This window comes from Chelonus insularis, unplaced genomic scaffold (assembly GCF_013357705.1).
Source record: "Chelonus insularis isolate UGA/USDA-ARS -01 unplaced genomic scaffold, ASM1335770v1 contig_42_pilon, whole genome shotgun sequence".
Classification (NCBI taxonomy): domain Eukaryota; kingdom Metazoa; phylum Arthropoda; class Insecta; order Hymenoptera; family Braconidae; genus Chelonus; species Chelonus insularis.
In genome coordinates this window covers 462,523-476,754 of record NW_023276578.1, presented here as the reverse complement: position 1 = coordinate 476,754, position 14,232 = coordinate 462,523, and the positions used below count along the sequence as shown (strand labels likewise).

Below are 14,232 nucleotides of genomic sequence, written 5' to 3'. Positions count from 1 at the left end.
ATATGAACTTGATTACATATCTGTCTGAAAGTGGGGAGTTATAAACTAGAGTGAACATCGTACATGCTGAAGTCTTTATCATCATTTCAGTGTCGGAATACATTATAGAATGTATAAAAGTTTTCGTGAACAAAGGAGACCGATTAAAAACCATACAAAAACCGGATGTAAGTCGTTATTTATCATTTATCAAATTATAAATTATTAATTGCTATTAACATAGTTTATCATGAAAGTCAAGTTGATTGTTTTAAGTAAGTTTTAAAACGATTAAACATTAATAAGACGCAATTATTTTTTATCGTTGCTAAGTATTTGATACTACTTTAGTTTCTCTCTTGCAGTTTATTCTCAACTTTATTAAAAATTAGAATAATGGAGAAAGTTCAACAAACAAGTATAGAATTTATTAAAAACGAATTAATTCCTGAAATGGTTCATAATCGATGCTTCTGTGATCCTGGATCTCGAGAATTTGTGGAGTTTAATTCAGTTGATGTAGAGTTCTGCAAAAATTTGACAAATAATAAAAATCGTGAAATATATCGTGCAAAGGTTCAAATTAAATTTTCAGATGAACCGAAGATTTTTTACATTATAGTAAAACTCTTACCTCTTAATAGTGAGAATGACGATCTTGCATATAATTGTTTTCTTAATGAAGAAATGTTTTATAATAAAATGACTGCTCAATACCAGCTGGATGTATACCCCAAGTGCTATGCAGCTGACATGGGTCGATATGAACGCCCTGTCATCGTTCTCGAAGATCTTGAAGCTGCTGGATTCATACAAAGTATAGTTAAATTGGATGAAGATCATTTACAGATGTATTTGAAAGCGATATCTAGGTTTCATGGTCGTGGTTACAAGTTGAAGTATAGTAAGTTGGATATATTTCGAGAATTCTATGTCAAGTTGAGTGAAATAATGATTAAAAATGATTACCATATTCAATCGATTAATAAGTAAGTCCAATTGAAAGTTAGATTAATTATGAGCCATATAAAATTCTTAATTTGAGTAAAATTTGATTTTCCAGGGTATTAGATCATCTGAGAGATAAAAAAAGTCAACAGGAGTCAGGAGAAAAGATAGTAAAAGAAGTTAAAAAAATTATTGGACACTTTCCAAAAAATTTAGATAACGAAAATGATGAATCTTATACGATATGCCATGGTAATGTCGATCAAAATCATTTATTTTTCCGTTATGAGAATAACAAACCGGTTGAGATAAAAATTCTTGGATGGAATCAGTTGAAATACAGTTTGCCAGGAATTGATTTGCAATTTATCAATTTACTTGATTTCGATAAACTAGTGAATGGAGCTCTTAGTACCAGTATAATAAAAAAATTTGATAGTTACTTCAGTGTACTAACTGTTGAGTGTCCTAATTTATCTAAAGACATATTATTGACTGACTTTGTATTGAGTGTTATTAATTGTTATATTTTTCCAAGTATATCATCGTAATATCTAGTTGCCAACATGTTTTTTGATATTATATTGAAGAATAAAAAATTTACGAATGATGAAGAATTTTTTTCTTATTGAATAAAACGTAAATAATCAATAATGTTCATTTTTATAATATTTTTACAATAAGAATTTAACTTTATAATGACGGCGAATTAGGAGGAAAGACAGTGCATTGTATTTTATAAAATGAGAGTCCAGAGAGTATTCTGTCATAATTAAATAGAAAATAATGAAGCCGCAGAGAATAACTTGATCTAAAAGTTTCGGTAGTTATCGCTTCTTTGCGGAAAATTACCAACTTCTCAACGATGAGTAGAAAAGCGACTTGAATTAGTGGTTGAAATGAAGTAGGAGAAGGGGGGCACAAGGAATGTCTCTCATGAATGACCAGGGTCAAAATCGTGTTTGGGAACTGGCGAACTAATTTCCATCGGAGATATGAACGTCTCGTTCATGATGGTGAGAATAAAGTTCCGTTGTAGATTGACCTCGTCCAACGTTGATGTTGTTACCCAGATAAAGGAAACCTCAATCGTGTTTGATGTAAATTTTATCTAAGCTTCGTTCAGTAGTCACAAACTGTGATCCTGCATAATTTTCAGTACTTCAGTGTAATTGAACTTGGACAAAAAAACCATTTTAACATCGCACCATTGAAATTTACTCGAATTAATCCTACCTATATTGAAACAGAGATCGAAGATTATGTTTAGTCGTTTAAAAAAATAGCAAGAATGATTTTAATCCAATTGGAATCAATTGAATTATTAAGCTGTTACCAATGATTTTTAACAACAGATAGTTCAATTTCAATAAAATATTACTCCATGTTTAAATAATTTAAATATAAGGAATTATGTTGTTAGTAAAATGGAATGATGGAAAAATATTTAATTTACCTACCTGGTTGAATATATACTGACGATAATTTTTATATCATAGAATGTTGCTCAAAATAATTTTTAATCATTTTGATTGCTCTATGAAACCATAAATTGAACACACTCACATTCTTTAGTGCTTGTTGGTTGTATTGCTGATAGGCTTCCAATCGTATCTCTCAGGTGTATGTGATATTCAACTTTGGATCCTATATCAATTTCAATGCTTTGGTACTTAAGTTCAATTGAAATTCAACGAAAATTTATTGTTCAATAAAATTTTAGCCAAATATATTAAGTATAAATAAATTACCTTTTAAAGGTTAGGTTTTTCTATTTTTTTTTTCTTTATCATGAAACAATATCTTAATGGAATTTTCAAAAATTATCAACTTCGTTTGAAGAGACAAATCGAACTCTATCACGATCCTGCCCTCGTCTGGAGCTTGGTGTTGCTTGATTAACTTCTTGATGTACTTCAGGTGGAACAAAAGTTGCGCTTAACCACATCATGAAAGCAAACATGATCATGAGGATACAAAACGAGAAAAAAATACTTTGAGAGCAACATGCTGCTTTGAAAGCTGCATCAATGATTTTAATACACGGTGATGAGCTCGCATAAACAATTTGAGGTAATGGAGTTTTAGAATTTTTAGATTTATCGTTTGGTACTAATGGGGGTGGCGCAGTTGGCAATAAAGTTTGCGCAATCGGAAGCTGCGCTGATGCTGATGATTTTTGGGCCGCTTCGTTAGTTTTACCCCGGTTAACGAAGAAGGATGGCCAGTCCATGAAAAATGTCGCGGAATTGCATGAAAAAGCCCGGAAAATGCTCAAATAAATTGCTAAATTCACGTCACAACAGTCATTTGTAACCAATCAACAAGGCAAAATAGAATTCTCAACAATAAGTCCCATTACAAAACGTTAACGAACGCTTTTTTGTTAGTCACTAAAGCAGTTCCTTACTAATGCGCAATAAAAATAATCAATATGGCGGATCAATTGGCGTCAGTACACTTTTGTTCTGGGTAAATTATTAATTTTCTTCTTTCAATCAATATAAGAGTGTGCAAAATATCCTAAAAAATATGAATGAGTTAATTTTAAATCCTTTAATAATATAATTTTATTCATAATAAATATTTAAACAAAAAAAATTTTTTTCCAATACACAATTATTGCGAAGTTATTAAAATACTAGTTTTATATTGTCAAGTAAACAGTTTAATCCTTTAAAACAAAAATAGCTTCTTGATTGTCAGAGTTATTTTGCATTTAAGGATTATTATAATTATATAAATGAGTATTAATTTGGATGTTAATATGAAAATATTACAAATTATTTGAAAAGGATAAAAGTAAGTAGAATTCATTTTTGTTATCAAATAGAATTCATCTTATCTAACTGCAGCAAGTGATAATATACATTGATACACTTTAGAAAAATTTAATTTACTAAATTTCACAAAGTTTAGTTGGTATTAAAAGTAAACAAGCGATCATATCTGATTACAATAGAATTAGCACTATGGATACTGGGTATGTAAAGGAATCGATTATCTCCAAAACTTCTCGAATCTCGTCATGAAGTTCCAACAAATTTAACGTGGTACTTTCGACCGTGCAATCAACGCCTACAGACGAGTCTTCCATATACATGCGAACTGAACAGGTGAAATGATTTGATTAAAAGTTGTTATATTGAATAGGAAGAAAAACTATTAATTTTTTTCATTTTTTTTTATGAATATAGAAGAAAAACGACATCATAAATAATAAAACTTATTTATCAGTTATATTTTTTACATAGGTGACAGTGAAATAAGTCGATTTAATGTAAAAAAAAAGGGAAATGGAAATAAATTTCATATCAATTTAGAAATTGTCAGGATAAATAATTAAATGGTTGAAATGATGATAGATTGATTTTCAATTTTGTCTAGTTTTTTGTCTATTAAAAATTAACAATTACTTGAAGCAAAATTGGAATAATTGTATATAAACTTTGAAACAAAAACTACGGGATTATTTTAATATTCCATGAAGTTTTATGAAGAGTATATCACAAAAATATGACAGATTAAAAACGATACAGGATTGATAACTTTTTAAAAATTTTAAATGTAGAAAATTAATTATTTTTTCATTTGATAAAGTTGTCAGTGGAATGAGTTTTTTTTATCTTGATTGAAAAAACTAAGTAATGCATTTAATATTCTATCTGTATAAATATTTATTTGTTTTTATTTTCATCCATAAAATGATTCGTAACTCATTCTCAGAGGAATGTGATCTATAACTGCAGGAAAACCCATCACGTAGTCGATATATCCTCTTATATACCTTCATACCCCATCAAGTACGTGTCATAGCATCGTATTTAATTTCTCCAGTGCACATTCTCTGAACTTCGAAGGCATCATATCGCTCTCATTCATTTTATCATTCTTTGTCTCGCTCAGTTTCACTCATCTGCCAACTATTCCACTGCAGACAAAATGTGTTCCATATAGGAGAGTCATTAAGAGAATGCACCAGCTATTTCCATTTTTCTTTTTTTTAAGGAGTTTCGGGAACATTAATCGTGAAATTTAAATTATATGCTGTATCTAGTAAAAATGTGATTTTTTCCAACTATTAATGTGCCATGTAGAAGGCTGGAATGTTGGTAAGGAAATGAAAAAACGTGAATGATGTTAAGACTCTGGTAAAAATATTCTTTTAATGAATCGAATAAAAAAAAGATATTTGACTTTTTCTGTTCACCATATACGAGGTGTTATAGTAAACCCAACAAAAAATCCATTTGGAAAAGTGCTCTTTTTAGCTCATCGATTATGTGGCTTTAGAGAATTTTTTTCGTTACCTTATTAATATTATCTACTATCTTGGAGTTTTATTAGATAATAAAAAGGCAGACTGAACAACAGCCAATATCTTAGACTGGAAATGATTTTCAAAGTGGAAAGCTCGACAAGCACCAAAGATCACGTCCTTTCTACCCTCCGTATACATCACTGTTCGTAGCACTTAGTGTACGTGTCTGGTGTCTTGCCTTCTAAGTTATACAATGGAACTTGCCACAAATAATATACGCATCACATCATGTTGCGACTGCTTGCTTTTAAACAATATGTAAATTTGTTAGAGGTCTGGGTTACTATACAAATAATTTTTATTCAGAGATAAGACTTTACTAATTTATGTTATGTTTTTCAGAGTTTCAATATGTCAAGGACATGTACAGAAAGAGTTATACAAGTTTCTGTGTTAACTTATTGAGGGTTACGGTCAATAAATTATTTTCTGAAGATACCAATCGTTCGTACATATGCAAAAGGATAATGAAGTCAATTGTTATTTCCATCGGTAAGTAGGATTATTGTGAAATCGATAATTTGATGAATGAATACTAGTTCGAAGTGGTTTGACCTAAATGCTATTTCATTAATTTCCTGGCAACGCCAAGAGGATAGAATGATTTGAATAAGCATTTATCAATATAAAAATAGAAATTAAGTACATTAAATTTTCCAACCACAATGCAAGCCAATTAGAATATCATTAATCATATGTTTCTTGTCGAAATTAATGAAATGTTGGTTGGAAATTTATCAGTACCTAAAAGAGTAGTATAAGCATTACGTATGCATATATATATATATATATATATATATATTATATACATAGTAACTGTAACAGATTTTTGTTGGACGGAGTCTATATTGACTTGAACATATTGCGGAAACTGGTGTATGTGCGATTCGCTGTTTATTTACCGCTAATGAATTTTCGTCAGATGAGAGGCAATCAGCATGCATCGAGTGTGGCTAACCATTTCCACTCGTGCAATGAGGGAGAATAACGAAAGAGCGAAAGCGGAACTTCATCGGTTAGTAATTTAGTGCTCGATGGCGACGCAAAATAATGAGAATAATAAAGTGACAAACTTTTTGGCACTGATAAACTGGGAAATGAAGCGTGGAATGTACATATTTGCCTGAAGTGAGTATGAAAACTCATATTAAAAATTATTTTATTTCTCGGACTGATTTCAAATTAATTTTTGCATTGTTGAACTTAAAATTTTAATCGATGCTGGAATATAATTGCAACGATATTATAAATTGCCAGTAAAAAGTTTCGTGTGAGTGTTTTTAATTTAAAAGCGTATATTTGCATCCTTTTTAGTTGGATTATTATGGAAAAAATTTTTTTTATGATAATCATTTTTATTAAGTTTTTTGATAATTAGGAAATCTTTCTCTTTTACTTTTTCATATAAAACATTTAGTATTTGAGTTTTAAAATCCAAATTCACGCTTCGATTTATAAATCTTTATATAATTGGCTATTGGTTATTCAAATGTAGGATTAAAAAAAAACATTTTTTATTAAAATGAACGTTGTTCTGTAAGAAACAATTCTAAAAATTGAAAGAATAATTTTTTAAAAGGTTTTTAAAATGCATATTTACATATTTAATAAGTATTCCAATTATTATTTGCATTTTTTATCGAAAATTTTTATTCAAAAGTGTTCTTTCAACTCATTTTAATTTTTATAAAAAAATGCTCTAAAAAAATGAAATTTAAAAACTTATTTACATTTCGCCGGCTAAAATTACATAAAAAAAGTGATTAAAAAAATTGAGAAAACAAACTGGTAACATTATCTTTAAGAACAGTCATTTAGTTTTCCATTAAACACTTCTTGAAGAAGCTTGCTAGGATCAGCTGCGTCCAATATGAGCAAAAGTGGGCTGTATAATTTTGTAGATGATCACAAATAAGAGTAAAGAATTTTTTCATGTATAAAAATCGATAAAAAAAAATTCTGAAATTCAATTATTAATAGAAGTGGACGTCATTATCATGGTGATTCAATAATCACTAAAGCTGCGAACTCGTATAGAAGCGATGGTTCAACTAAGCAATGTAATTAACACATTCCTTCGGTCGATCGGAACGCAGATGACCCGACAATATATTCACCCATTGAATTAGTCTCATCATACATTGATTAGTAAATAATTTACGATGAAAATAACTCAATAGTGGACAATTCAATCCGTATGCAAATGCTCACAACAGACCAAAATTGGTGCTTACAAGTACTATTCATTTAATGATAGGAATATTTCGGTTAGATGAAATTACAATGTTCAAAATATCATCTTCACTAAAAATTTATTAGAATAAAAAGTTGATTTGACGTCATACACAAACAAGTAAACAAGTTTGCACATTAATAATTCGTTAGCTTTTATTACCAATAGTTTAATTAGCAATCAATGTGATTCAATATTTATTCATATTTACCTTCGAAGTCAAAGTGTGAATTATAAATCTCTTTATATCGTCATAATAATTAGATTAATTATTTTATTGATTCCATGATTCCACTATAGAATAATTTTTAATGAACTTCATTATTTAATATCATGATGAAAAAAATATAATATTAACATACTAATGATAATAATAATAATTTAATAGCAATATTGAATAAAAACTAATATAAAAACTAGCGAGGTACGTTTAAAATGAGTCAATTTTGCATAAAAAAGTTAATAATCTTCGTTGAGAATGAAAGAGAAAAAAGTGTGAAGAAAAAATCCACAAAGAAAATGAAAAATTATATTATGGAAATCATCCGTTGAATGGTCAATCAATTGCCTGAAAGTGGCGAAGTAATCAAAATTCGTAGTCGACCACAAACGTGTCTATAAACGTAACTCGATTACACGCGGGAGTAAACACACCCAGCAGTTGCAACGTAGTTGTTACAGGCTAGTTTCGATGTTCTATCATCTAGAAAGTAGAATCTAGTAAATTTGGGAAACCTAAATTGCTCGATTAATTTACATTATATAGGAACCTATTTTCGTCTATTACAAAAAAATAAAAAATGATAGTAAAATTCAATAATAATATTCACGTTTCTTTTTTTTACATAAGAATTGTTCGGAGAAATGTCATGAGTTTCATTAGATTTTTAGATTCAATTTCAGGGACTTGTAAGCCTCCCTCGAGCTTTTTAATGTTTCTTAGCTTTTCAACTCCATAAAACTTTATGTACTATGTGGTATATTTGTCTGAGTATCATGGTATTGGTATTAATAGGATTTATTCAAATTTATTCCAGTTTATCTAATTGTTTTGAGTGAAATGATGGAAAAAAAGACAATTATTTTCAAGTTCACATTCTTATCGTAATTAAATAATAAGAAAATGTAATTCAATTGAGGAAGAAGTAGAAGAAAGTAAAGTAGGTTGCTTTATCAAAACCTAGTTCAATGATAATCTTCATTGATACAGTAATAGTATTTTGAACAGATCGCGAGTTGTAGACCTGGCGTAGATTCAATACCTAGACTACAATCCACCAGAGTAAAATAGAATGTCAGCAGGGTGTTTGTCTTCAACTGATAATAATGCGGATGCGCGCTCACATTTCCTTCATTTTCACCTTACACTATAGTATTATCAATTCTATTCTGTATTATTTCTGTTCATAGCCTTCTAGTTATTTTATTGATAAAAACAAAAGAGAATATCTCTATTTGTATAGTGAACCAAAAATTGTATTCTCTTTTGATAAAATAATTTTTATTATTCGAATATTAGTTGAAAATGTACGTTCGACTAGATCAGCTATTCTATCTCTTCGTCATCATTGATTAAATCCCATCTGTCAGAGCTTTGTAATTACTTGATGCATCCTCGAAACACAAGTCTACGTTTAGTTGACGATGTCGACACAGCAGATTGATTGTATCATCTCTCTTACTCTCTCTTTCTGCTTCTATTTTCTTCCTTTCATCTCTCATTATCACCTCACCGGTTTAATTTGACTTTACTGCAACATTGATTTCAACCTTTTGACTATTTGATGATGGTTGTAGACTAGCAATCAACTAAATTACCAAAGATATTCTGATTTTACATAGTCGGTTAGAATTTTACATGAATCTTGAGTCTTTTGTGGGTAATTTTTGACTGTTGATAACCTTTACGATGCTTTTCTCATAAAATCGTTTTATCAGTGAAATAAAATACATAAACTACTGGTTGATTTGGTAAATTTCAATCTTCAAAAAATAAGTTAATTTTAACTATTAGTAATTAACTTGTATTGATTAACTTTAATTAATCTAATAGCATGTATACATGCACAAAGTTCGAAGTATAATTATGTGAACATTTCCAAGACTTTTATAATAAATTCTTTTCTTTGTTCATTCAGTTATATTTTTAATCGAGTGTTTTAAAAATATGCAATAATATTGATTAACTGTCGTGTTTCAATTAGACTTAAACAAAACGAAACTACGTATTTTACTCGTGTTCAATGGAATCATTTACATAGAGGGTATTAAAGCTATCCGTTTGACATTAAGTGCTTGTGTAATTTTCAGGTTTAAATTGAACCTTCGACTTAATTACGTCGTCAGTAATTAGTATCTTCTTCGTCTTGTGGGCTATCTATTACTTCTCCCTTTCATATCATTTCTTTGATAACATTTAAACTACCATGAATTTCCGTGATGGCTATATTCTCATAGAGATTTGATCGAATTTAGATTCACCATCGCTTCCCTTTATAGTAGCTACTTAATGAGCCATATCGGACTATCGTTTTCATTAATTCATCTTGTTTTAAAACTAAATCTTCTTGTAAGTTAATGGGGCACAAATAATCTAAAACTTTATGTTAGAAATATATGATTTCAATTTCGTTTTATCGAAAATGTTGAACAATTTGTAGTTTTTTATTTGATTTTCAAATTATAGAGTATTTGTATGGAATGAAATTAAATATCTAGTCATTTGAATACATGTACTTGTTAAAGAGTCGAAAGAATTTTCGTGAAACATTCAAAAATTTTAATGTTAAAGCTGTACAATTTGTCTTTTTAAATATTTAGTTTATTCCATTTGCTTGAAAATCGTACAAAAGTATCTTTGTAACATTGTGTTTTTAATTAAAATTTCTCTGTTTTTATTTGTCAGCGTCTAGGGGTAGGAGAAATTACACGATATGAAAATTTTCTTTATAAATTTAGTGAGAAAGTGTCGCCTGGATACATACAACCATGAGAATTACATTTGCATAATACTTTGGCAGTTGAAGAGAGCCATGGGTATAAAGGAACACAATAGGACATGTAATATAGTTCCCTGCATTGAACTAATAAAAAAAATAATGAAGATATATTGTGAGACTAATAATATAAATGGCTGATTACAGCAGTCATAAATAAATTAGAATGTTCACACATAATACTCTGCTATTATATATGAAAGTGTACAATTTACTTGGTACATTTGTTCTAAATGTCAGTTGTTGAGATTTTGAGGGGACTAAACACTAGCTGTTTATCTCTCACATTACACCAATTTGAATACTCCGACTGGTCATTGAGTACAACGTCTGAATTACTGCATAGAATATTAAATGCTCGTCACACGTAAGGATCATAGACGCCAACGGCACGCACACGTGTAGGCATCATCAGTGACATCGTGTGCAATCTCTCTTGGGGTACAGAGAATTTAGATTTTGCTAGACTAGACCACAATGAGATCATTCGGAAGTTTCACCACTTAACTGTACGTGCTAAATTATCACACGCATGTTTGTTTTCGCGTGTACATGCAGTCATGTCCATTATATTACGTGTGGTAATACTATGCAGATAGATTGGCTTATTTCTGAGAGCTCTATTTAGCGGCTGATTGAGCGTAGAATTATCCTGAAGAGTAAAGTGATCGTATTTCCTTTTGGTAATTTACATAAATTGCCTTTTTAACATAACCCTCAATGAAATTCAGATGTTTCTTTGAACCACGTGCTTTTAGAAAATGTTATAGTAAAGCATTAACACATAAATAGGAGTATTTTTATCACGCATACAATACTGTATGCTAATTTGATTATATTATGCATTCGTATGAATAGTCTGACTTTCTGATGACTTTTTTAAAATACTTATTGTAATAGGTTTTCTCCATGGCTCGTGTCAATGCCAATATATGACGTTGGTTGAAGTAAAGTACTTTATTTATATCTATTTACCCTATTTATATTAGACCTTCGGTTACAAATAGACCTAGGGGATAAAACAGAAGGGATACATCGTAACTTGAAAACGAGGAAAAACTTTTTTATTTTTTCCCTAAGATACACATTTTTTTTATTATAGATGGAAAACATTTGGAATTTATGGCTCTTTTTTAATAATTTTTTTTTTTAATTTTATTAATAATGTTTGCAGTTGACATCACATTTGAATTGTCATTTTAACCCGTCTGAATTGAACAATAGCGAGGCAAATCTCACTGTGGTCGCATTTGTCACGAATGACTTCCCTCTGGCGTGACTAAAGATATCTAGGGTAGAAATAGAGGGTTGGTTTCGAGTATTATAAAAAATTTTTTTGGCGTTGAATTCACTCGGTAAAGACAATTGTTAGTGACAACCTAAGTTGGATGTAAATTCTAGAACATTGGAAAAAAATAAACCTTACTATATAAAGGTTAAAAATAACTCAATCACTACTGTATTTTATTCTCGAGCGTGACGCAAAATAGACTTTCATATGAATGCAGTTTATCGCGTCCGGGTCGCGAACAACTTCTTCGTGATTCTGGCGAAGGAGGCCAATCCCCGGTCGTACTTCCGAACGCGATACTTTATGCGCTTAGTGTAGTGTACTGACTCTTCTTTTTTGCCTATTTTTTCTCATTCTCCTTCAAGATCTTAGATGAATATTCCTGACTCTCCATTTTCAAAGTCACAGGATCATAGAAAATCACATGTCGATCGTATTATTTCCATTAAAGATTCCTTATATGATCTCGGCTGAAATAAAAATAAAATGACTGCAGTAAAAAAGTGTAATCAGTTTCATTTTTTTATTTCAACATGGTATATATGAATGTCGAAAGTCTTATTATAATGTGCGTATATACTTTTTCTTGCAATATTTATAATTGTCTAAGCAAGTCAGTGCAATAAATAATATAATAAATAATAAAGAAATATTAATATTTACAATTTAATTCTAACAGGTCTCAACTCGAAGCTTATCTAAAAGCAACAAAAATATCGAGGGAGAGGAATAAAGAAGGATAATTTGTATCAATCGCAGGACGATAAAACATGGCCAATAAAGCACTTTATCGTAAACGAGGGAATGTTCACGAGATGAGAAAGGAAAGAAGGGTAAGAGGAGGCCTAGTTGGGATGTGTCGTATTCACAGTAGAACCTGATGAGTCACAAGCGTGCAAGCCTGTCGAATTACATGAAGCTTACAGACAACTGCTTTAAATGGAAATTGCAGGCAGTGATGTCGAGCATTTTCGCAATTGGGTCATTGTTTCGATTGTGCCTGGGCATTTTAGGTAACTACGTATGTCTGATTGTGTTCTGTTATACCTCCATATCTCTTCTTTACTTCTATCACCTTTCGCCGATTTGCTTCTTCCTTCTATTCCTCTCTATATATGTATATGATTCGGTAAAATTCACGAGTACTTATCACTGTTGAGACACGTTGATCGCTCGAATTGCTTTTAATACTCATCCCTTGAACCCTTGTCGACTCATCTCTTCGGTCACGCCGGATATTTCGATAGGAGGATGCGATATCGTGTTTCCGGTCGATCGATTTCGCGTCAGACGAACTGACGTGACGAGGCGCCAACTCTGCTAGTGAAATGATGGTGGGTTCAGAGTGTTTCGTTGATATGACACTCGCAGCCTATCCGGAGATATGCACATGATGGTTGGCAATTTTTTATAAAATTGAGTGGATATTAGAGAGAATTTTGCTTTGAATAATAAAATAATAAATATGACTAGGTAAATGATTAAATAAATAATTTTTAAACTTTTTTTTTTTACTTTGTTTAAGAATCTAAAGTATAATGATTTGTCTTTAGTTACTGTAACAAGGTCAAACTTTGAGAAGACGAGGGAATGAAGTTGTAGAACACTCAAAGTTAATTAAGATGGTTGAATTACATTCGATATAATGACATAATATTGACAGTTATATTAAATGTGCAATAATTAGAAATATAAAGTTTTATTGAAAGGGAAGAGTTTGAAACAAAATTTTTATGAGAGGCAATTCAATAGTTTTAGTTTTATGGAAACAAACTTTAATAAATTTGAAAATAATTTTATGTATTGTATTTAACTAGATAAACTCTTAGGCTTGCAAAATTTTATATAAATTTATTTGACTCCAAAAATTTTTTATTATTGTGTGTTAGACAAAAGAACAACTTAACAAGTTCTCTTAAACTTTTTTATTTACTTAGAAAGTTAGTCTTTTCTTCAATGCTTGCCAAGTCTTTGATGCACTACTTAGTTTTGTCAAAATGACATCTGTGCTGTTTCTATAAGTAGATCAGATGTATGGAATACTATTAAGATTCATTTCCTGTATGAGAAAATGAGTAAATAAAACATATTCCATTTGGTTTATTCTAAATATAACATGTGGTTTGTATGAAACTGTCAATGTATTCTTAATTATTCATTTTAAAAATGATAATTTTGAAAAATAAAATTATTTTTCAAATCCGGAACACTTATAAATGCGAATAAAAAGTTTTGAACAAAGAAAGAATTCTAAGTTGAGAGCTACGATTCGTCTTCTTATATAAGTTTAGGTAAGAATGGTCAAGTCCTCAATGAAGGAAAAACCAAAACTCTTGAGAGGAATTATAGAGTGTAACTGACGGCTGTCGTAGAGAAAAAGAAACGAGTTGGTTCGCTTTTTAATGACAATCTAGGGATTTTCTAAAGTTTTGCAGCATAGAAGTGCAACGTTTAGCATTACTTT

At 30.1% G+C, this 14,232-nt stretch overlaps 2 protein-coding genes and 1 long non-coding RNA gene across 9 annotated transcripts in view; 2 read left to right on the top strand and 1 right to left on the bottom strand.

Moving 5' to 3' along the window:
• Positions 1–26: 26 nt before the first annotated feature.
• On the top strand, positions 27–1,541 carry LOC118069696 (uncharacterized). 2 transcript variants are annotated; one of them, XM_035087978.1, is made up of 3 exons: positions 27–167; positions 345–968; positions 1,043–1,541. In XM_035087978.1, exons 2-3 carry the CDS (start codon positions 376–378, stop codon positions 1,476–1,478), a joined length of 1,029 nt encoding a protein of 342 aa, XP_034943869.1. In that variant the 5' UTR covers positions 27–167; positions 345–375; the 3' UTR covers positions 1,479–1,541. The 2 variants fall into 2 exon arrangements, with proteins under 2 accessions (XP_034943869.1, XP_034943870.1); XM_035087979.1 differs by having other exon boundaries at positions 47–254.
• LOC118069698 (uncharacterized) lies at positions 147–3,380 on the bottom strand. Of its 2 annotated transcripts, none has more exons than XR_004690675.1 (5): positions 2,679–3,380; positions 2,388–2,591; positions 1,780–2,163; positions 614–781; positions 147–506 (listed from the first exon to the last, which is right to left on the bottom strand). It is a non-coding gene; the product is annotated as an uncharacterized lncRNA (long non-coding RNA). The 2 variants fall into 2 exon arrangements; XR_004690674.1 differs by having other exon boundaries at positions 2,388–2,574.
• LOC118069697 (hemicentin-2-like) overlaps positions 3,135–14,232 on the top strand; it is a 176,535-nt gene continuing 165,437 nt past the window's right edge. For 2 of the 5 annotated variants that reach the window (XM_035087985.1, XM_035087982.1), the window contains exons 1-3: positions 3,905–4,043; positions 5,591–5,740; positions 6,171–6,376. The gene's annotated coding sequence lies outside the window, so the exon portion shown is untranslated. Of the gene's footprint in view, positions 3,400–3,904; positions 4,044–5,590; positions 5,741–6,170; positions 6,377–12,447; positions 12,602–12,651; positions 12,782–14,232 lie in introns of those variants that run through there. The other 3 variants (XM_035087983.1, XM_035087984.1, XM_035087986.1) reach the window with 3 other exon arrangements.

Bases quoted from the DNA above. Each gene is read 5' to 3' on its own strand.
- LOC118069696 (XM_035087978.1), top strand. From the start codon at position 376: ATGGAGAAAGTTCAACAAACAAGTATAGAATTTATTAAAAACGAATTA. The intron at 969-1,042 runs GTAAGTCCAATT...TTGATTTTCCAG, and splicing joins CATATTCAATCGATTAATAA to GGTATTAGATCATCTGAGAG.